Genomic DNA, 21,441 nt, shown 5'->3' on the forward strand with positions numbered 1-21,441 from the left:
GTCCGCTGCCAAGCAGGCACGGCCCATGAGCTGGAACCCCCAGCCCTACCCCTCTGAGCCCTCCTCTCCTGCAGGTCCTCACAGGCTACCAGCACCTGCTCAGTCTCGTCTTTACAGGAAAGGCTTAGAATGGTGCACGTGCTCTGGAATGTTCCCAGACTCCGCGCTGGAATCTGGAATGGCCACTGTGCCTCAGGGGTGCTCACACTCTCCCATCTTGAGGACATACCGTACTGGAATGGTCACTGTGCCTCAGGGGTGCTCACACTCTCCCATCTTGAGGACATACCGTCTGGCCCCTGAAGGGTGAGGCGAGGGGCTGACCCCTGCGCCAGGAAGAGGGGAAGGGAGCGACGGCGAAGCTGAGTCCCTGCTTTCCCATCGAGGTCCCTGCCAGGAGTCACCTCCTCCACAACGGCTTCCGGGGTGGCTCAGGTCTGACCTCCCCCACTATCATCTGGCGTTTGCTCCTCGTTTCTGACTTGTTTTCTTCTTCCCCTGAATGCTTCTCTCATCTTCTCATCCATTAGGCTACGGCAGGGCTGTGTCTTCCCCGTCCTTTTATCCCTACAGATGGAGCCCAGCATGGACACAGCAGGTGTGCGGCTGGGAGAGGCAGCTCAGCTGGCTTCTGGCGGCGGCCATGGGCCTTTCCAAGGTGGTTAGAGGCAGGCCCCAGGCAAGGAGAGCGGGGAGCCACTGCCCAGAAGTGCAGGCCGGGGAAGGGGAGGAGGAGCACTCTTTGGCACAAATCTGACTGTCCCAGAATAGATGCTCCCTCGGGAAAGAGATTTTGACGGTGGCATGGTGGTGCCTGCTGTGTACAGTCTGGGGAGGAAATACGCAGAGGAAGAGAACAGGGGTGTCCTGTCGGGACTGTGTCAAGCCCACTCACCTTATCCCACGCATGCTAGAAGGTCAAGCATCCTGATATCCATTCTACAAATGGAGCCTCAAGGAGGCTGCATAACACCCCTTACTTACAAAAGTGGTAAACGACAGAGCCGGGATCCCAAGGCTGCTCAGAGCCACAGCCCAGCCTCTTTTCCCATGTCCACCGTGTGGCCTCTCTCCACAGGACTGCGGGGTGGCTGGCGATGGGGAGGAGCACACAGCTAGCGCCACAGGCACAGTGCAGAGAGGGCAGGAGGACGAGTGGGAGGCTTGGGAAGAGGCCACGGTCCAGTTGTGAGGGTAAGGAAAGCACATTGTACAAGGAAGCAGAGGGGGGAAAGGGGGAACACCAAGCACTGTGGCAGTTCAAAGCTTGGGGGAGTCTGGTGTTGACCTGTACGTGGGGAGACGAGTCTGGGCTACCCAGGTGACTTCGACCTGCTTGGTGAAATGCAGATAGAAGGACCCCGAACAAAACCATGCTGCTACACACAACCTTGGGGATCGTGGAAAACACCAAATAGTCCACTGTGTGAGGGGTGGGGATGGCAGGGAAAAGAAGTGACCCAAATATTTGCAACCAGAAGTAAGCAGGAATCAATTTGTTGCCATCTCCCCATGAGAAGGGACGGCCAATTCTCTGAAGTCGAGCTTGAAGCCCGTGGGCATGCTGACCAGCTCTGGCTTTGGGTATGCTTAGTTTGCATAATACTTTTTAAGTTAACAAACTGCGCATAAAAAGCCTTTAAAACAACAACAACAACTAGAAACCCAGGCTCTACCAAGCCCTCACTTCAGCAGGGCAACCATGAGAGCCGGGCAGGAGCTACCAGTTGGCTTCTGGCCTCACTGCTCCCTAATGGACAACATTGGCTGCTTTCTCCTCCGTGCAGTCTCAGATTATGACTCCTGATTTAAATTTTAATCGCATGATTTAAAACACACAGCGTCACTGTCACAACCGTAACCCAAAGGAACACCTGGGTGTGTGGCCACAGAACGGCCTTCTCGTCACGTATCTGCTCAGATGCCCCCTTCACCAGGGAGCCCTCCTCACCAGTCCCTACGGAGCTCGTCTTCTTGCAGGGACCCTTCGCCATCTGACGTGGGTCAGCCTCATCCGTCTGTTCTCTCTGCTGTCTTTGGCCTGCAAACTGCAGCAGGGGCGGGGGCTTCCCTCTCTTGTGTGCACGGCTCTCTATCCCAGTAAAAACAGGGCCCCGGGCATGGCTGGCACTTGGGGCACATCTGCTGGAGGAGCCAAGGACTACAAGGACAACCTGCTCTGGGTGGTGAAATGCTTGGGGTCACCTCCACCCTACCTGCTGTGCTTCAGCCCAGAACACATCTTCCAGGTGAGTGGCAAAGCCCTCGCTCAGCCACTCCTCTGTCCAGTCGCGGGCCCCGATGGCGAGCCCAAACCAGGCGTGGGCAATTTCGTGGCAGAGGCGGGTCCCGCAGAGATGGAGATGGCTGCTGCCTGTCAAGGTGCTCTGCGAGAGGAAGATGATGTGTGGGCTGTGGATAATGGGGAAGAAAACACAAGGAGTCGTGTTAGATAATGGGGAAGAAAACACAAGGAGTCGTGTTAGAGCCTGTCCTCGTGGCTGCCCCAAGGGGCGGCTTCCCCAGCCTGGCCAGCCTGTCATTACCGTGTGCATGCTAGATCATGACCCAGCGGCTTGCGGCTGGGATGTTTTCAGACATAAATAAAGTGGCCGTTTACGTTCCTGGCAGCCGTTCAGGTCGCCGTTCCTGCCAGCGGTTGTCTCCGTCATCAAACGGCAGTTACCTGTAATAAGGAACCTGCACTAAAGTTTTACACCGAAAAAATTACAAGGCAATGGAAGCGTTTACCCTGAAATCTGGACTGTAAAAGAAGAGCAGGTGTGAGAACGCGAAGCCCATGCTGTCGGGAGAGTGATCAAAGAAGACCCTTCAGCCAAAAAATCCGAGCGGCTTACAAACAGATTGAGAAGTCATGCAGAAAGACAGGGACAGCCGAGGAGAACGGAACCCAAAATTTTCCATTTCACACTGGGGCTGGCGACGGAGTGAACAAGCTAACCACCGGTGCTGTGGCTAGGTGCGTTTTCCATGAGACCCAGATGAAAGCTGAGTCTCTGGAACACAGGGATTTTCACCGGTATCTGCAGGCGCTTAGAGATTCCCACGACATAACAAAGCCACAGGGAGAGAGGGAAGGCAGGGAGTCACCCACCCAGGTGTGCAAACGGCCCCAGGGCTGGCACCAGATGGGGAGATTTAGCTAATCTCATTTTCCATACCTTGTTTTAAGACCCCAAACACCACCGATTAAAATTGCATACATGAGATGGGAGGAAGGGGGACTGAAGACAGAAGAGGTGAACACAAGACCTCCTATGCCAGGGCCTTCAGCGCCGAGCATTTTAGCCAGGACTTGTCCACAGCTTTCCTAACCAAGAACTCGCTCTTTAAAAAAAAAAAAAAAAAAGATCTCATCTCCATCAATCGAACAAAAGTGGTTGTGAAACCTCCGACTTCAGAAACCGTACACACCGGTTCCTTTTGTTTGCCATCACGTCAGCTCCGCACGGGCCAAGACTGCTTGCAGACGTTTCTTCCGCCCCCACGGCCACCATTAGAGAAAACCCCACCTAGATTTCCCTTGCACAACATCCCCCCGGTTCAGCTCAGAGAGCCCAGCTGCAATCGCGGGAGTCCCGGCTGCCAAAACAGACAGCTTTCATGTGAAATAATAACAGGGCAGACGCACAAACGAGAAGGCATGTGCCGGGCTCGCCAAAGGGTCCACCAGGAGCCTCAGAAGTGCCGAGTGCAGTCGGGGCATTTAGGACCAAGGGGTGCCAGGCAGCAGGCATCAAGGCAAGTCAGAGCACTAACTCCAGGAGGAAAAAGGAGGGAGGGAGGGGATGGAGGCAGAGTAGAAGGTAAGGAGGGAAGGGGGTGGGAAAGAGGGTGAGAGGGAGGAGGGAGCAAAGGAAACAGAGAGGCACAGGAGCTCAACTTCCCCTTACTGAGAAAGTTGCCCGTGAAGGAGACAAACTGCAACCTGGCATTTTCAAGTAAATGACCCCTGGCTCTGGCATGTGCAGTGCTACAAGAAAAGCCACAGAAATGTACCGAGTAAATAACATTCCAGACATACTGCTGGCAGCAGTTCACCCTTTGGGCTAAAACAAAACAGAAGTAACTTCAGGCCTTATAAACAGGCTCAAAGACAAGCCCGCTGAGGAAGGGCCCACCAGCCAGAGGGAGGCAGACGAGTGAGCCCACGCGGGTTAGAGGCCGCCCTGTCTGCTCGCAGGCTGCTGACTGGGACATGGCTGCTAGGGAGAAAGCCCCCACTGTCCGAGTGACCTGTCTGCCCAGGCCGATTTATGCAAATGCAGGACTGTGGAGAGGGGGCCGGAAGGAATGCACTAAAGTGGCCATTTCATCCTCCTGCCCTTTTATTTGCGCTGCTACCTGCCAACCAGACCCTCCCAGGCCCACCTCAGTGCTCTAGGGACACCCCCTCCCCGGGGGGCCCCATGCTTCCTGTTGGGGCTCAGGACAAACCCCAGTATGGCTAGAATTCAACTCAGATTCCCACTTCCCATCCTCAACCCTTTCTTCCAAGCTCAGGATAAATGTGCTTCCTACCGTACTTTGAGGAAGACACACATCCTCTCCAACGGTAGGGACGGAAGGGCGTTGGACTTGATATAAATGGCCTGTTGTGGTAGAACACGACCTTATGCCCTGAACAGCAACGTGGGAGCCGGCACCTTGGCTCTCAATGCCCAGCTGCCCGTTTAGCCCGCTCAGGTTGGGTTTTACCTGTTGGGTATGCTCCGGCTATTTCCCTGTTACCAGGAAACCGCTTCCTTCTTGAAACAAAATTAAAAAACATGGAGTGAGGTTTTGGTAACTCCTTCTCAAGGGCTGTTAACAGAATTCAAATAGAAAGGAACCAGTGGAATATTCTTTCATGGAGAAATTCCTTCTCTCTTTTTGAATCCAAATGTCAGAATTTCTCAAGGAGAAATTTTACACCTCTCTCTCTCAACTGCTTTTCTCCAACAGTGCGTGAAGGAAAGTAGAATAATGTTCTCTGGTTTACTTCAAGGAGTATTAAGCACCCCTTCACCAACAGATCGCCTACCTCATGCCCACCTTCCAATCTGAATGAACTCACAGAATTTTTCTTACCTTAACCTTGCTTTACAAGGCTCACCCACCCCTGGGCTCCTCACTCATTCCTGCCTTCTCAGAATCCCATTCATGGGCCTGAGCAGCCAGTCAGTGGCTGATCAGTCTTGGCTCTGAAAGAGTCTGTTGGAAGAAAGGGGTGGGGGGGTCTTTCTTTTTCCCCTTGTGAAAGGGGCTGGGTCAGTGGCCTCTGCAGATGCCAAACTGTCCACTGATTATTGTCCCAGAGCAGGGGAGCACTAATCATTTCAGTGACATCTTCATCCTAAAAAATGTCTCTTCCTTCCTTAAAAAAAACAAAAAACAAAAAACAAAAAAAAAAAAAACACACAGTTTAATCATACTTCCTAAATAAGAGAAGAGTGGGGAGGTGATGTTTTCCATCTCAGAAAGCACAAGCCCTCTCGCCTGCATCTTCCAGCGCAAATTCTCCCTGGCTGTGAGAGGGGGAGGAGGAGGGTGGGTGGGAGCAGTCCCAGCAGGCCACAGGTTCTCATTCTCTCCCCGGAGACCACCGGCGTGGTATAGGCTGACTCCTCCGCAGAGGCCAAGCGTATTGTATGTCTGCCACCCGCTCCTCGAGATTAAAAATATCGCGTCTGGTCTGAAGACGGTGTCTCAAGACTGTTCGTTAATGCTACCTACCCACCCGTGCTAGAATGCCACGTCGCCTAATTTGAAACACGCTTCGGGCAGAAGAGGAAGGAGCGCCTCCATTACTCCCCGGAGCTGCTCCGGCCCTTCGGGAGGAATTCAATTTGGAACGGAAATGGAGAATTTCATCAGATCTTAAGTAGGAGCTGGTGTTTGATTTATTTCTGCTTTTTCCAGGGAGACTTGACCAGCGTGGCCCATCTTGCTGCTCAGGGAGTGATGCAGCACTTAGCAGTTCCAGCTACAGGCTGTGGGTACAGCCAGTCAGAGCAGGCTGCCTGAGTGGAACTGAGAGAACAGGAAATTGCACTGGGCTAACAACAGCCCCCAGGCCACCCCTCCCATTATCCTGGAGCAGATCCCAGGGCCCCTCACAGGGAACCAATCTACTTTCATACAGAACTCCAGGCTGCTTCACTTCCCATCCAGCTCTCTGCTGTGGCCTGGGAAAGCAGTGGAAGATGGCCCAAGTGCTTGGGCCCCTGTACCTGTGTGAGAGACCCAGAAGAAGCTCCTGGCTCCTGGCTTTGGATCAGCGCAGCTCCGGCTGTTGTGGCCATCTGAGGAGTGAACCAGCAGATGGAAGACCTCTCTCTCTCTCCCTGCCTCTCTCTCTCTCTCTGCCTCTGCCTCTCTGTAACTCTGTCTTTCAAATAAATAAATAAATAAGTCCTTTAAAAGTAAAAAAAGAAACTCAGGAGGTGTCATACAGACTTATGCTTGTATCTATTAAGCTTGAACTTCTTGTGGGGTCAGTGTTTTTAACAACTGCAACAACACGTGCAGTCCAATACCCCATGAAGGAGGGGGAAGAGGCACCAAGAAAGAGGAACATCAGTTCTTTTCCTGCCAAAGTCCAGCTGGATAGATCTAGGGGTCTGAAAATCGTGAGAAAGCAACTTCTGCTTGTATGATTTAATTACCTGTAATCTAATTTGGGCCAGTGGGCTCGCACTGGCCTGAGATTCCCAGCCTGATCTCTCTTTCCTGCCCCAGGTCACATGATGGATGCCAGCACCTCCGCCAACGCACCCACAGATCAGCTCCTGCCCGTCACCTCCAAAAGGAGACACTCAGGTTGCTCTTCACCAGCTGCAGTCCACCACGGACAGTGCACCTGCTGTCTCAAGGTAAAGGGGGGGTTCGATGACCCAGCAGAACCCCGCTCCCCTCCAGCTCTGAGACAGCTCAGTAGGAAACAGGCATCTTGTGTTTTCTTCATCTGGCATTTCATCATGGCCAAGTAGCGGAGTCTCTAAACTGGAGGTTTAAGGAGATGAGGGAATATTCTTTTGGGACTTTCAGTAGCCTGAAAGTTCTTTTTTTCTTTTAACCAATTACTTATATATTTACCAATTTATTTTCATTTCATTTGAAAGAGAGAGATCCCCCATTTTCTGGCTCATCCCCCAAATGCCTACAACAGCTGGGAGCCCGGAACTCAATCTAGGTCACTCATGTGGATGGCAGGGACCAGTATTTGAGGTATCACTGCTGCTTCCCAGGAAGCTGGAATCGTGAATGGAGCTGGGACTCAAACTCAGGCACTGTGGTATGGGACGCAGGCAGCCCAAGCATTGTCTTAACCACTGTGTCAAACACCCACCCCAGAGACATCGTTCTAAACACTCGATGAAAACTTGCTTCCTTTGATATTAGTGTTAAGCTTTCTTGTAAAACTCTGAAGAACGCCGGCGCCGCGGCTCACTAGGCTAATCCTCCGCCTTGCGGCCCCGGCACACCGGGTTCTAGTCCCAGTCGGGGCGCCGGATTCTGTCCCGGTTGCCCCTCTTCCAGGCCAGCTCTCTGCTGTGGCCCGGGAGGGCAGTGGAGGATGGCCCAAGTGCTTGGGCCCTGCACCCCATGGGAGACCAGGAGAAGCACCTGGCTCCTGCCTTCAGATCGCCGTGGCGGCCATTGGAGGGTGGGTGAACCAACAGCAAAGGAAGACCTTTCTCTCTGTCTCTCTCTCTCACTGTCCACTCTGTCTGTCAAAAAATAAAAACAAAACAAACAAACAAACAAAAAAACAAAAACCAAAAAACACTCTGAAGAACTAGCAGACAGTGAAACATCTATTCATTTACCTAAATGAATGTTGGCTCAAATTGCCATCACGACCACCATAGAGAGGTGCACGTTCCTGAACACTTCTGCCCAAAACGAATCTTCCTTCCAAAGACTCACGGTGCCTATGCTTGGCTATTTGCTAGGCACTGCATTCTACATACGTCATTGTACTTTCTCTACAACCTCGAGAGCTGGATCCATTATCTTGCTTTACAGGTGAGGAGGTGAGGCAGAGAGAGGAGGGGACTAGCACATGGTCACACGGCTAGCAAGTAATGGAGCCAGTGTCTGAAAACACCTGACCCTACCCACCAGGCCACCAGGGAGCATCACCTGACCCTAGCCACCAGGCCACCAGGGAGCTTCAGGAGCCAATATCTGAACTCACATATTCGTGCCTCTGTAGCCTTGCTTCAGACCCGTGGCTGCCAGGCTCCTGTCCCTGGGCGCCAGCTCAAGGCCAAGGTGCACTGATCACTGCTCTCCCAGGAGCTCCATCTTCAGCGTCTACTAAAGTGAAGCCACTAGGCACGTCCTGCAACCTTGTTTCCTGAATCCACATCACAGCCAGAGTGGACCCAAGGTTACTAAGCCTTCTGATCAGCCAAGCTTTGGCCTCTCCCCGGGCAGGAGGCAGGCAAGGAAGGAAGGAAGGGAAAACGCAGCAGAGTGTGGGGGAGCATCTCCACTCCACTCCTGATGTCCCCCGAAGAGCCTAACTCTCCAAACTCAGTGCCTCGTTCTGTATACTTCCATCCTCTGCATTCAGTCTATAACGCATTACAACAAAAGATGCTGTAGGCAAACAGCCATAAAGGAGCTTTGGTCAGTAGCTAGTCTACGACTCAGGAAGCCCACGAAGGGCAATACACTAGTCTGCTTCTCCCCAGCCTCTGACCCCCACCTATTTTTGCTCAAGTTTGATATTGTTATCAGGCAGGGATGGGTTAAAACAGGCCACAAACTCAAAGGGCTCTGGGAGCCAAGAAGATAACATAAAAGGGAAGTAGGGAACAAGATGAGGGAAGTAGATGAAAATATGGAGGAAAGCAGATAAAGAGAGAAATTAGATAAGGAGATGGGGAGGCCATTAGATGGAGGGTGTAGATAAAGACATGATGGGGGAAGGAGACATGGCGAGAAGTCCAGGAGGAGATGAGCCAGCAGCTAAGCAGGTAACAGGAAGAAGCAGGAAGAGAGGAGACAGGGGTGACAAAAGGAGAGACGCAGATGAAACAGGGGAAGCAGGCAACAGAACAAAGGAAGCAGAAAAGCAACTTAGGAAGAGGCTAACAAGATGAGGAAATAAAGCAGTAAGACAGGGCCACAGGTAACAACGCTGACAGGGCAAAGTAGACACACTTTTTTTTTTTTAAGGTTTATTTTTTGAAAGGCAGAGTTAGAAAGAGAGAGACAGAGAGAGAGAGACAGAAAGTCCTCTATCTGCTGGTTTTTAAAACTGTTAAAACAATTTTTGATGCCACAGCATAGGAATTCCAGGTTTATAATCTCTGGCTTCATCTGTACACTGTCTTAGCATAAGTAGCTTTCGGTTTCAGCACACATGGATGATACCCGAATTCTCCCAGGGCGCATTGTGGGCGCTCATGGGGGACAGGGAGTGCTCTGAAGCAGAGCAGGGAGGTGGTCGAGGGCTTGTGAGGAGAGGAGGGTGAGGGGGCATGACACCAGACACTGCTGCTAGCCTCCCAGTTTGGTTTAGTACAGGCCTTGGATGACTGCTAATGGGATAACCAGCTTTATGACAGTGACACTGGCAGAGGGCCTTCCCAGAACAATGGAAACAAAGAAGTTTCTGCATCTACTTGCCCATCTGCAACGTTTAGTGTTAAACTACCAATCAATGTAAAGCTTACCATATATGGGAGGGAAAATGCTAAAATTGTAGCAGAGTATAAAGTGAAAGGGTATATAAAGGCCAGGCCCCGCTGTGCCCCGCACACACGCTGCTTCCTGCCAACAGAACTCCATGTCCCACCTCTCTGTTCGAGAATCCTGCTACAACACAGCTCTAGAAAACACGGAGGCCGCCTATGACTCTAGAAAGCACAGAAGCCACCTCTGGCTCACCTAGGTGTTCGCTGAGCAGGGCGGCAGACCTCTCACTTCCCAGCTTCCGGCGGGACCACGTCCAGCACTGTATGGGCTTCAGCCTGCACGCTGCATGCTCAACCGTCCAGAGCTGCCCACACCCAGCTTGGGCTACCCTGCCCGCCCGGGGCAGGTTGGTATTGCGTGGTTATATTCATCTAAAAAGTTCAACAAAGCTGAAAGTGGACATTTCGTGTTGTGGAGCTTAGCAATCAGAGGCCAAAGAGGTCTCTGACTGAGTTTTCCAACGAGGTCTGCACTCTCTTCCCTCTGCGAATCTTAAAGTACGTGTGTTGCACAAGGGTTCTGGATTCTCCCAGATGAGGATGAAGAAATAACGTTTTCTTGATGTTACCGAATATTCTGGTGACGACACACCTAGGACACCAGGGACGCGCCCACACCCACACTGCATGAACAAACGTTCATTGAAGTTGAACGTGTCTTTCAAAGCTTCTCGAAATTACGTGTGAACTAGAAGCTGTGTATTCTCTGTAGGATCTGGCGAACTCTTCTGGTAAGTGAGTAATTACCAATTAAAACACGTTGGCAGCCTCCACTGGAGCTCACGGATGACAAAATGTGATTCTCTCCACTCCCTCATCCCTTCTACTCCCCCCGCCCCATCCTCCCCAACCAGGGCGATGATGTTTGTTCCCATAAAAAGAGCTAATAAAATTAGGCTCCACTGCGGTACAGGGAAAAATCTTTATTTAATAAAATAATGTATTTTGCTTCATTCCCAGAACAGCAGTAAAATGGCGCAACAGAGTACCAGCATAGCTCATGTAGTTGATTTTCGCTGCCTGTACAAAAGTCTGTCATTTACGGCCATGTGGAAGCCTGGAAATCTGCTTCATGAAGAGACACGCTCAGGCAGCTTGCAGCCACCCTCAGCAAGAATGCTCTGCCGGATTCCTTTGAAAGACACTCTTTGGATCCACAGAGCAAGCCATTCCATGTTTCTTGTCTAGAAAAAGAAGTCGCGGGGATTTCCCAAATACTTCTCGGAAATTTAATTCACGAGGGAGGCACGGGTGTTCCCATAGCCAAGGCCAAGCATCCAAGCCCTAGTTGGGCACTTGGAAGACTCAAGACGGGGTCAGAATTATGTCTGTGGGGGCTGGGGAGGGCACATGTGAAGCAGAAAGGCTAAACAGCAATAGGCCTGAACCTAGCAGAGGCATTGCCGGCTGACAGAGTTTTGAAAGCAGAGTCAGTGTGGAGCAAAGCACAGACAGCCACAACACAGGCTAGATATCAAAGCAGGAGGTAGGGACTCTGGGTAGGGACAAGCACTAGAACTGCCTTGGGGAGCAGTAGGGCAGCAGAATTGGTTCTATAATGAAATCAAAGTAAGATCCAGGAGAAGAGAACGGAAGGAAGATGCGTCCGAATCCTGCTTGACAGTGAGGTGGTGGCAGCAGCAGTGATGACGGTGAGGGAGACAGGGAGAAACGACGGCGACACTGAACACTCAGGCATCGCTGACCCTCCCCTAAGCAAACTACCAGGGCCCCTGTATTCGCTAAGTCATTTGCTACAATAACCCTGTGAGGGGGAAATCGTGGTTATCCCCATCCTCCATACCAGTGAACTTCAGCCACGGAGAAGTGCATCACTTGCCTGAACTCCCCTGGCTAGTCCAGTCCCTGCCACAGCCAGTTCAAACACAACACAGTCTGGCTCACACACATGTTCTGCTTGACTGGCTGTAGCAGGCAGCGCTGCGAAACAAAAACCAGGACACCCCAGTTAACTTCGTCAAATAAACAAGGAATCACGTTCAATGCGTGTGCCCTGCGGTATCTGCCACACCTGGCAACCCTACCTCATCCCCAGGTAATCTAATCTGGCAGGCCTGGCTGAGGCCCGAGAATCTGCATTTTGATGTAGATGTTGCTGCTGCAAGTGATGCTGAGGTTGCGCTCGCATGCCGAGAGCTACTGAACCACGCAGTGGGGACTGCATGGCAGGAACGCAAACAAAAATTCGTTGTCGAAGTTCATTTATTCTTCATTCTGGAGTTCATCTAGAAATCTGGATTTTCCAATTGTTTTGAAAATGTGAAAGATTTTGCCACACTAAGCCTACACTGTCACGTAGCAGCTGCAATTAAACAGGAGGTGTTCATTTCAGAGGGTGCCTGGGACCTCCAGTTTGCCATGGTCCCCCACCCCGCCCCCGTCCTGTCTCCTCACCACTGACTGAATCAACTCATCATTTGTAAACATGTGTGTGACTATTTCTTATTGTTAGGGTTAAGACAAACGTGAGATATTTCTCATATCCACGCCCTCATGGGAAACAGACAGAAATCCAGTGTTTCTTAGAGGATGCTCTACCCATTCCTGATCTATATTTTCTGCCTGATCCCTTGTAGGCATTTGGGTTTAACCTCTTGTTTAGTTTTTATGAAAAATCCTACTGTAAGTCTTAGCTATGGCTAAAACATGATTTTGCCAACTCTTGTTCCATGAAGAGGGCCAGGACGCAAACTTGAGCCTGGCTCAGGTTGGTCACTACAAGTTCCATCTTCCTAAGGGTCTAATTAATTAGGCTTATTGTATTTTTGAAGTCCAAACACAGTTTCAATTATTACTAGCCACTAATGGATTATAATGAAGGCAGAGCTTGTTAACTGAGCAAACAGCTGGCACGTTTGTTTAAAGTGTAAATAGAAAAAAAAAATCACGAACTAAATGAATGAATTCACCGATTGTTCTCCCTTGGCTGTGAGGGAGCATTCAGCAGTCACAATATCTGTCACCACCTTTGTTAAAAGGATTAGCCTGCTCCAGTTATCTCTATCTGGTCAGAGATCTTCTTAGTGGCCGCTAATGTCTCTCTTAATTTTTGAAAGTATTCGTCTGCATTAACAAGTGGCATTAAGGACAAGGGGTCACTTGGCTAGTGGTGGTTCAGAAGTAATTGGGTTTTTAAGAACAATAGGCACATTTCCTCATCTCCTGTGGTGACTCCATGCCTAGACCGTGCTCATGGAGATAGTGAAACACGCGCCTTGCATTTTCCAGGGTGGTCCCAGAAAGTAGGCGACAGATGGTCATTGTCACAGGGATTCAACTTAGCATACCCCTTCAAAAGGTAATAAACCTCACCAGGAACAAAAATAAACAAATAACAAGTTTGCTTCTCCAAAGCCTTCTGATTTAACAAACCTTTCCATTTCCAATGACTAGCCCTGTGTCCTTTCTCTTCACCAGGTTTCCCAGACAGCCACAGCTGACTCCCTTTCTCTGCATGCCACTGTCCGGCGGATGTGTTCTCCAGGGGACAAAGTGCAGGCAAGCACCACAGGGATTCCTTTTCCTTCCACACAAGTCTTCCTGCCCATGCTCCCAGCCCTGACTGGCTGCCTCGCTGTGATGTGAAAGGCACCAGGGTCAGCTCGGGATGAATTCAGTTGTAGGTAACAGAAAACACACACAAGAGCTCTGGAGCAGGGCTGGGCTCAGGGTTGGCTCAGGGACTCATTCACACAGAGATGTGCGGTTTCTGTCTGCCCTCTTCACCCTCACCATGACCGCTTTCGTCCTCACGCCTGCCACCTCATGGCTGCGGACTGACCTCCACAACTCCAAGCAACTCTTGCGTGTTCCACATACAAGAAATGTGCAGGTGCTGTGCCAACAACACTGACCCTTCTCACGAGGAAGGCAATGTTTCATAGCCAGTTTCCACTATTAGTTACTGCTTGCTATAAGGCAGCATGGGAGCGATGACTCTTGGCATTTCTTTCTTTGTTTTAAGACTTATTTATTTATTTGAAAGGCAAAGCTAATGAGAGGGGGCAGAGAAAGAAAGAAAGCAAGAGAGAGAGAGAAGAAAATCATCCATCTTTTGGTTCACTCCACAAATGGCCACAACAGATAAACCCAGGAGCTTCATCTGAGTCTCCCACAATGGTGGCAGAGGAACAAGCACTCAGCCCACTTGCACTGCTTTCCTAGGTGCATTGGCAGGGAGCTGGATTGGAAGCAGAGCAAACCTGCACCATATGGGATGCTGGTGTTCCCAGGCAGCAGTTTAATCCACGATACACAGTGCTGCCCCACCCCCGTCAGTATTTTCTGATTCTGCAGTGGAGGCTGGACCAAGAATTGGGTCATACAAGGTAAGCCAAAGCACCCTAGATCATTTCTTGCATCATCTTTTAGAATACGTTACATCTCTCTAGACCGGAGGTATTCCAAGCATGGGGGTTGTGCCATGGGCAACTAAGGGGACCTCAAAGACATGTGACATCCTAGATTGATGCTGCCTGGCATTTGGACTTTTCATTGTCCCTTTTTACCCATCACAGATGACCAAAAACCTATTAAGGCTAAAGGTAGTACTTATTTACAAGCAGGCTTCAAAAGCTTTGTGGGAAAGTGCAGTTAAAAATATAGGTTTATTTTAGTGCAGAAAATGCTGAAATCCAGGCTTGTCAATGATATTCAAAAAGTTCATGGAAACTATGTAGCATGAAAATACTGTGTACGGGCTTCACATTTAGTTTGCACCAAGATAAACTTACCTGGGCTGGCACTGTGGTACAGCAGGTTAAGCCACCACCTGTGACACCCACAATCCCGTATCAGAGCACCAGTTAGAGTCCCAGCTGCTCTGCTTCTGATCCAGCTCCCTGCTAATGCACCTGGGAAGGCAGTGGATGCTGGCCCCTACCACCCCTTTGGGAGACTTGGATTATACTACAATGAAAAATTACACACACACACACACACACACACACCCTGGGAAGTCTCCATCTTCTCCATGGAGAAACTGAGGTGAAGGTGACCTCAAAGCCCTAACAACAGAAACAGAAAAGTGTTGTGATTGGTCAATCCACCTCCTAGTCCTTGGAATTTAACCTATGCTCAAGGCTAATTCCCAATGCTAATTATGTGTGTATATATCATCTCTTAAGGAAAAGTTTCTTTCATTTGCCTTTGCCTCAAGAGTTCCATTTTTACGGCAAGTAAAAGGTACCTTGTATCCTGCAGACACACCTGTAAAAACAGAATGGGTACTGTCATATAGCCAGCCCTGTCTGCTTCATTTTCTCTCAGACACAGTGAAAAACATGCCACAATAATAAACCCCTTTTCCATCCTGGCCAGCTGGAAAATCACGTTATGACTGAAATGACATCACTCAGCTACGACACGGAGCCAGGGGCTGCTCCGAGAAATCTGGGAGAGGCAGTGACAGCATGGATGGATGTGAATGCCACTCAGCTACGAGTCCCACCCCTTTTATTAGCTAATGGCTTTTTTTTCGGCCATGACATTTCTAAAAGGAAACTGTGACAGCCTCATTGTGTGAGGCCACCCAGCACCTATTACCCCTTTATCTGTGAAACCAACCACATTGGCCAGGCACGCCATGTTCCTAAATAGAGAAGGTGAGGATAAGGGCGGGGAGGGATCGCTTTAGAGAACTCATTTCCAAAGGAGGAGGTACAGGGGCCAGGGCCAGCGCAGTGGTGGCTCCCAGGGCAGGTCAGCGTTCTCCCGACCTCTACCAATCATTTCTGAAGTGACTGCAAGTAGTAGAAGACATAAGAATAGCAAAAGTAGCAGCAGTAATAATAGTATCTTCTGTAATCCTTTTTTTTTTCTGTTAGAGAACTGATGTATCCCATAATTCACAGGCCAAAAAAAAAAAAAAAAAAAAAGCCTGCTCATTAGGCAAACAGTCATGACAAGGCCTTGACCCTCCATTTTCCAACCTTTATGTTGAACCACATAAAACTGCTGTTATAGAACCGTCCTCGACCTCCAGTGGTGGGCAGTTCCCTCTGGCTCATCCTAAGAGCCTGCCCCTCCCTCAAAATCCAGACTCTGCAGAAATACTGGGAGCTGCCACAGACCTAATGAAATGCTCACACTGCCGCAACAGCAGAGAAGTGGCCATGCTAATGCACCTCACGGTGTGAAAAGAGATGACCGCTCCCAAGCAAATGATGCTTTGCTGTCCAGGGAAAGAGCCTGACCCTAGGCCGTGCCCTCTCTGGCCTTTGCTGATTCAACATGAAGCCCTGCAGTTGTTGTCCTGCATGCTGCAAGGCCACCTGAGGTCTTGCAAGCCACAGGACAGGGGACCAAGAAGCGAGGAGCACAGCTGGGTGGCGTGACTGTCCCTCCCGCACGGGGAGGTCCGAGGCTGTGCACTGTTTCAGAGCCACTCTGCACACACAGAGGACACTGCCCTATGCGCTTAGCGGGCTGGGGGCCTAATGGTGGGGAGGAAAGGTCAGAGTGTGCGGAATACCAGGGCACTTCAAGACATTCATGGGAAATGGAATTAAAAGATTATTCTGGTGCAAAATATTTTGAAAGTCATAAAATTGCACCCAAACACCTTTTAATTCCATGTTTCCATGATTTGAAGTCCCTTTATACTGTCAAGAAGAAAATCAGTCCAGGGGCTGGCATTGTGGTGTAGCAGGTTAAACTACTGTCTGCAGTGCCACCATCTCACATGGGCACAGGTTCACATCCCGGCTGCTCTGCTTCCAATCCAGCTCTCTGCTAATGGCCTAGGAAAGCTTTGGAGGGTGGCCCAAGTCCTTGGGCCCCTGCACCCACATGGGAGACCCATAAGAAGCTCCTGGTTCATGGTTTCGGCCTTGCCCAGCTCTGCCTTTCGAATAAATAAAATAAATCTTTAAAAAAAAAAAAAAAAAGGAAAAAGGAATCTAGTCCAGGGGAGGAACAGTGCACTTGGAAAAGTGACATGGGGATTCCACGGCCTACTCAGATCTGGTTCACAGTGAAACATGGGAGATGGCCTGGGGCGGAGAGATGAGCTGGCACTGGAGTTGGGGAAGGTGTAGGTCTGGTTCCGGAAACCCTGAACACTCATCTGGGAGGCATCTTGGAAGCCCTCTCCAGTCTCCTAGGAGAAAATAAAGACCCTCATGAGGCACACATGGAGCCGCCCATGTACCTCAGCTGAACCTGTTAGCTCCAAGCCCGCCAGCCCCTTTCTCAAGCCTGTTTCACAGCACCCCAGTCACGTCAGAGCCTGTGGAGGCCCCTGCCCGCAACCAGAAGCTGGGTGCTCATGGTGACTTAGGACAGAAGTCAGTCCTGTGCCCAACCCCGTCGCCACTTCCACGGGGGCTTCTGAGACAGACGTTGTAGAGGACGTCTGCCTGGCTAAGACTTGGCCCTCTTGTTTCCACCACATGGGGCTGTTGCTGTTGTTCATTGGCTTCCAGTGGGAGGGAAATAACAACAAACAAAACTAGAACACTTCATGCTATTTCCTAACTGTAAGAGGTGCCCTTCATCCGCAGTCTGCGCCACTTATCACAGTTCATCTAATTGTTTGCAAATTTTCTCACTGGTTCGTTCTTTTTAAGGCTCTGGCAATATCCACCTTTGGGCTGAACGCGACGAGGGGGTGGGGTGGGGGCGGGGGTAGAAACGCCTGGCATAAAGAAAAAGTGGGTTATGCTGGCACGTCCACGTGCGTAACCTTGACTACCACATGTTTGCTGCAGTAAACACCATCATGTATGAAACAGAATATTAATAGCCATGACCTCAGTTCTTCTGAGAACGGACCTGAGTCACAGCTCTTGTGTGGCGCGGTCTCCACACATGCGCTGTGCTGTGAATGCTGTGCCCGTCGTGGGGGCAATGGAGGCCTCAGAACAGGGTGAGACCAAGACCAGGAAGTGTTTTTATTCCGTAATGTCATGGAGAACGCTGCTTATTTTGGCAACAGGGCTCAGTTCTCCTGAATTTACCACTTATTCATTTTAAGACTAATCACCTAAAAAAAAAAAAAAGTGCTAGGAGAGGTGGCAAAAGTATTTTTAACATAGGATGGAAAATACTGGAATAAGATGAACATGCCTGTTAATCTAAATATCAGCGGCTAGATTTGCAATCAGCCAGCGGAATATTTGAGAAGCACCAAAAGGCCAAGATACTTGTGTTAACAAATGTATTTCCAAGGCCTCATATGTGTGCACTGCAAATGCATGCAATTAGATTCTGAAGCGTTTTGTGGATGGCGTTGAGTATGCCCCCGCCAAACACTTGGTTTCCTGGGAGGTGTAGGGCCACTGCCTGGCCACTGTCTTTTTGATAAGCTTTAGGTTCTCAGTGGCCTAAAAACCAAGTGTTTGACAGTTTTGTGTATGATGATTATACAGCTGTGCTAAAGGGAAGAATGAAAGCCAGGCACCCACCTTCAGTACCTGGTGTGCAGTAAACACGCCACAAACGTCAGCTCCCTGCCCCCTGCCCGCTCTCTCTTAGATTGATAAGTGCTTTCAACTCAGTGTTTAGAATTGATTCTTCAAATCCCCCAAGAGATAGCGCAAAGTGAACATTCCACTTTTATTGGCAAGGGGCCTGGAGAGGGGGAGGACGGCAAATTTACTCTGCGCGACAGGATCCTGGCACGGTCAGCGTCAGCGGCTGGAACAAAGCTCTCTCCGCCGTGGCTTAGCAGCAGGCCTCCTGGGTTACACGGCTTCTTTAGGTGGCCTGCCACACCAAGGTGTGTTTTTTAAATCTGTGCAATAAAATTTAGTGTGGTTGGAGAGGCGGTGGCAGACGGGAACCCACCCACAGGCAAATGACGTCAAAAAAACTAGAGGGAAACATTGGGCTTCTCTGTTTTCCAGAAGCTTCTGCTATGTTAGGCAACCTGAGAAGGCAGCTGACTTTCCATTAAAAAACAGCCACTTTGGCAGCTGTCAGAGACAGACTGGTGTCTTCTACTTCCCCTCTCAGGAAAAGTAGGGAAAATAATTTCCATAACTTGGAAAGGAAGAAACCTAGAGTTCAAAGAATCTCAGAGCTAGAAAGGAACTTGAAGGTCATTTACTGTAACCTCCAAAGAGCAAATAAGGCAACGGAGGCCCCAAGCAGGTTGGGGCTGGTGCCTGGCCCTCAGCTTCGCTCTTGACCGCGCTGCCGTCACAAAGCCTACTTCCCACACTGCGGGCAGCTGCTCAGAGGCATCAGTGCCTCCCACTCCAGTCTGCATGGGGGCAGCTGCGATGCAGGCTCACGGGTGGCTGGGGTGAGAACCACCCTTCCCAGCGGACGCCCTGAGGCTGGACGTGAGTCGTGGGGAGGCTGTGTGCGCGTACGCACATGTAAAGGGCAATGGAACCAAGCAGGCCCTGTCCTCCTAGGCCTTCTCCAGTAGAAAACAACCTGAGCCTCTGTACCCTGGACCAGCTTTTCCTTGGCTGGGCTCTGAGGCCTGGCTTACACTGCCTGCACACAGAGGAGGGTTTCTCCCAGAAATACAGCAGCCTCACCTGGCCCCGGGGCCAGTCACTGCACCTCTGAGCTTCTCACAGTTTTCTCCTGTGCAGAAAGGGCCCTGAGAAGCAATAAGCAGAAATCACAAAGCAGTCTTGTCCCCACAGTCAAACCTGGCCGCTGCCATTTCCCTGTGACTCTTGTTAGGAAAATGGCGCAGTTTTATCTGTGGTGTGATCTACACCTGATTTACATTCTATGCCCCGGTTCCCGATGCCACTGCTGGAAGCCAGGTGGCCACATGGCCCAACCACTGGTGTTAAGCTCCACCCCCATCCTAACGGGATTCGCTGCTCCTGCTTCCCTGTCCGCCCTCCAGCAAAGTTTTAAAAGGGCCTGTTCCTGGTGGCTCTCATCTGCTCTCCTCTCCTCCTCTTCTCTTTCTCTTCTCTCCTCGCTAGCTCCTCTCTCTCTCTCTCTCTCTCTCTCTCTCTTACACTCTCCTTCTCTCCCTTTTTCCCTCTTTGCCCCTTCCCTCCAGCCTGCTGGTTTTCCCCAGTAAGCCCTTTCCCTTACTCCGGTGTTCGGTGTGTTTTGTGATGGCCTAACAGAAATATATAACAACTCTGGCAAACCAATCTGACAAAAAAATCCTGTATTTACCTTAGGAAATTAACTCTTGCACCTGTGACATCCCCAAGGGGAACTCCTCCAGCTGATAAAGTGCACAGTAACACCCTCATAATTTTTAAAGGCCCTCTGCCTCTATCGCTCCTCTTCTTTGTAATCAAATCTTGACAGCTTTGAGAGGGCTATGGGCTTTTGTTCCCTTCAGGTGGGTACACAGAGGTTCAGGAAGAGGAAAAGACCAGCCTGGAAGAGCAAGTTAGCACACGGCAGGGCCGGATGGCAGGCCCAGCTCTGCTTTCTTTTTTTTTTTTTTTTTTTATTGTTTTGACAGGCAGAGTGGACAGTGTGAGAGAGAGACAAAGGTCTTCCTTTGCCGTTGGTTCACCCTCCAATGGCTGCCACGGCCGGTGCACCGCGCTGATCTGAAGCCAGGAGCCAGGTGCTTCTCCTGGTCTCCCATGGGGTGCAGGACCCAAGCACTTGGGCCATCCTCCACTGCACTCCCGGGCCACAGCAGAGAGCTGGCCTGGAAGAGGGGCAACCGGGACAGAATCCGGCGCCCCGACCGGGACTAGAACCCGGGGTGCCGGCGCCGCAAGGCGAGTGGCGAGTGACGCTGAGCCCTTCATTCATTCATCAAAGATTTACTGCAAGCTGATCAAGTGCCAGGCCCCTTTGGGGGGTGAGGGGTGGGGGAGTACGATGCATCAAGAAACAAAAGGAACACAGACCAGGGTCCTCACAGAGATCACAGCTTAGCAGGGGGGAGACAGACATTCAGCAAGCAAATCTTTACTTCTTTATTGTTTATTAAGCAATTCACTATAGGAGTGAAATTGACATTTTGAGATTCAATGATTGTTTACAGCCCTTGTCTCTATTGTTGAGGAACAGTGTTTTCTTCTCCTTTCTATTTGTTGGACTCTTTATATAGTGTAGGGTTATTCTTATGAGTATAAAGTAAACTGAGGGGCTGGCACTGTGGCACAGTGGACTAAACCTCCACTTGCAGCTCTGGCATCCCATATGGGCACTGGTTTGTATCCTGGCTGCTCCTCTTCCGATCCAGCTCCCTGCTGTGGCCTGGGAAAACATTGGAACATGGCCCAAGTCCTTGGGTCCCTGCACCTGCGTGGGAGACCTGGAAGAAGCTCCTGGCTCCTGGCTTCAGATTGCCTCAGCTTCAGCTGTTGCAGCCATTTAGGGAGTGAACCATTTAGGGATGGAAGACCTTTCTCTGTCTCTCCCTCTCTCTGTCTGGAATTCTACCTCTCAAATAAATAAAATCTAAAAAAAAAAAAAAAAAAGCAAACTGAAAGTAGACCACTGTAAAAATTAAGACAGAGAAAAAGAGGGAGGAGGAGGAGGAGGAAGGGTGGGAACACCGGCTGGTGGGAGGGAGGGTAGGGTGGGAAGTATCACTATGTTCCTATATCTGTATATATGAAGCACATGAAATTTGTTTACCTTAAACTTAACAACAACAAAATAAATTTCACTTCTTTCCCTATCTCAGTTCCTCTGCTCTCCTGGAAGATACTTTGGGCCACACATGGATATGCATCCCAGTGCCTTCTCTGTTCAGTCCTGCCCCCTGCGGTGCCCCTTCCTCCGTTCCCCCTGGTCTCTCTCTCTCCAGGCC

The 21,441-nt window shown here is 50.4% G+C and overlaps 1 protein-coding gene across 28 annotated transcripts in view; it reads right to left on the reverse strand.

The window, feature by feature from the left end:
* Positions 1-21,441, reverse strand: part of AOPEP (aminopeptidase O (putative)) — a 404,877-nt gene that overhangs the window by 194,532 nt on the left and 188,904 nt on the right. For 25 of the 28 annotated variants that reach the window (XR_011379142.1, XR_011379141.1, XR_011379138.1 and 22 more), the window contains exon 6: positions 2,217-2,412. The exons of the other annotated variants lie outside the window; for them this stretch is intronic. Coding sequence is in view for 17 of the 25 variants with exons in the window: in XM_070049764.1 (XP_069905865.1) it covers positions 2,217-2,412 (196 nt within the window). In the remaining 8 variants the exon portion in view is untranslated. The remainder of the gene's footprint in view (positions 1-2,216; positions 2,413-21,441) is intronic. 28 annotated transcript variants of the gene reach the window in all.

The sequence above is a fragment of the Oryctolagus cuniculus genome, chromosome 1 (assembly GCF_964237555.1).
Source record: "Oryctolagus cuniculus chromosome 1, mOryCun1.1, whole genome shotgun sequence".
Taxonomy (NCBI): Eukaryota; Metazoa; Chordata; class Mammalia; order Lagomorpha; family Leporidae; genus Oryctolagus; species Oryctolagus cuniculus.